The sequence below is a fragment of the Sinocyclocheilus rhinocerous genome, unplaced genomic scaffold, assembly GCF_001515625.1.
Source record: "Sinocyclocheilus rhinocerous isolate Xijiao unplaced genomic scaffold, SAMN03320098_v1.1 C35451478, whole genome shotgun sequence".
NCBI lineage: Eukaryota > Metazoa > Chordata > Actinopteri > Cypriniformes > Cyprinidae > Sinocyclocheilus > Sinocyclocheilus rhinocerous.
This window is the reverse complement of record NW_015752019.1, coordinates 1-485: the sequence shown is the minus strand read 5'-3', so window position 1 is coordinate 485 and position 485 is coordinate 1. Positions and strand designations below refer to the sequence as shown.

Sequence of the window (485 nt, the reverse complement as noted above, 5' to 3'; positions counted from 1 at the left end):
CTTCATAAAATATGCCAGCAGCAAATGCTGTTACAGCTCTAAACCAGCCAAAGAGATGGTGTTCACAGACCTGCAGTCCCTCAACACATATCGGGTCAGCAGCTACATTCACATACATCACATCCAGCTATATATGGCAGCCATGCTTATATATCTTGGATATCTGTTTCTACTAATAGTACCGGTTGGAGACTTTTACTGAGTCCAGAACAACAGAATGGGACAGTGAACCATACAATGGTGAGTAAAGTCATTCTAAACCATATATTTATATATAATGAAATGAAATTGTATGTTTAAATATGTATTTCCCTTCATCAGGTCAGGTAGTGGATGGTTTCGGAGTGGCTCCTGCTCCGTGGAGCATCCCGGTGCCCATTCCTTCCCTCTTCCAAGACTGCGAGAAAGCCGTCCGCGTTCCTCACACATCCACTGTCAAAGTAAAACTTCCTTCGGTCTTCCATTCATCAAGCTCATTGAAAAGT

The 485-nt window shown here is 42.7% G+C and overlaps 1 protein-coding gene across 1 annotated transcript; it reads left to right on the top strand.

Annotated features, from left to right (window-relative positions):
- Positions 1-10: 10 nt before the first annotated feature.
- Positions 11-440, top strand: LOC107734869 (protein SSUH2 homolog; the record flags this gene model as incomplete). The annotated part of the gene is made up of 3 exons (XM_016546756.1): positions 11-94; positions 180-240; positions 322-440. Coding segments are annotated over 3 exons (264 nt in total), but the record flags the coding sequence as incomplete, so codon positions are not given.
- Between the last annotated feature and the right edge of the window lie 45 nt (positions 441-485).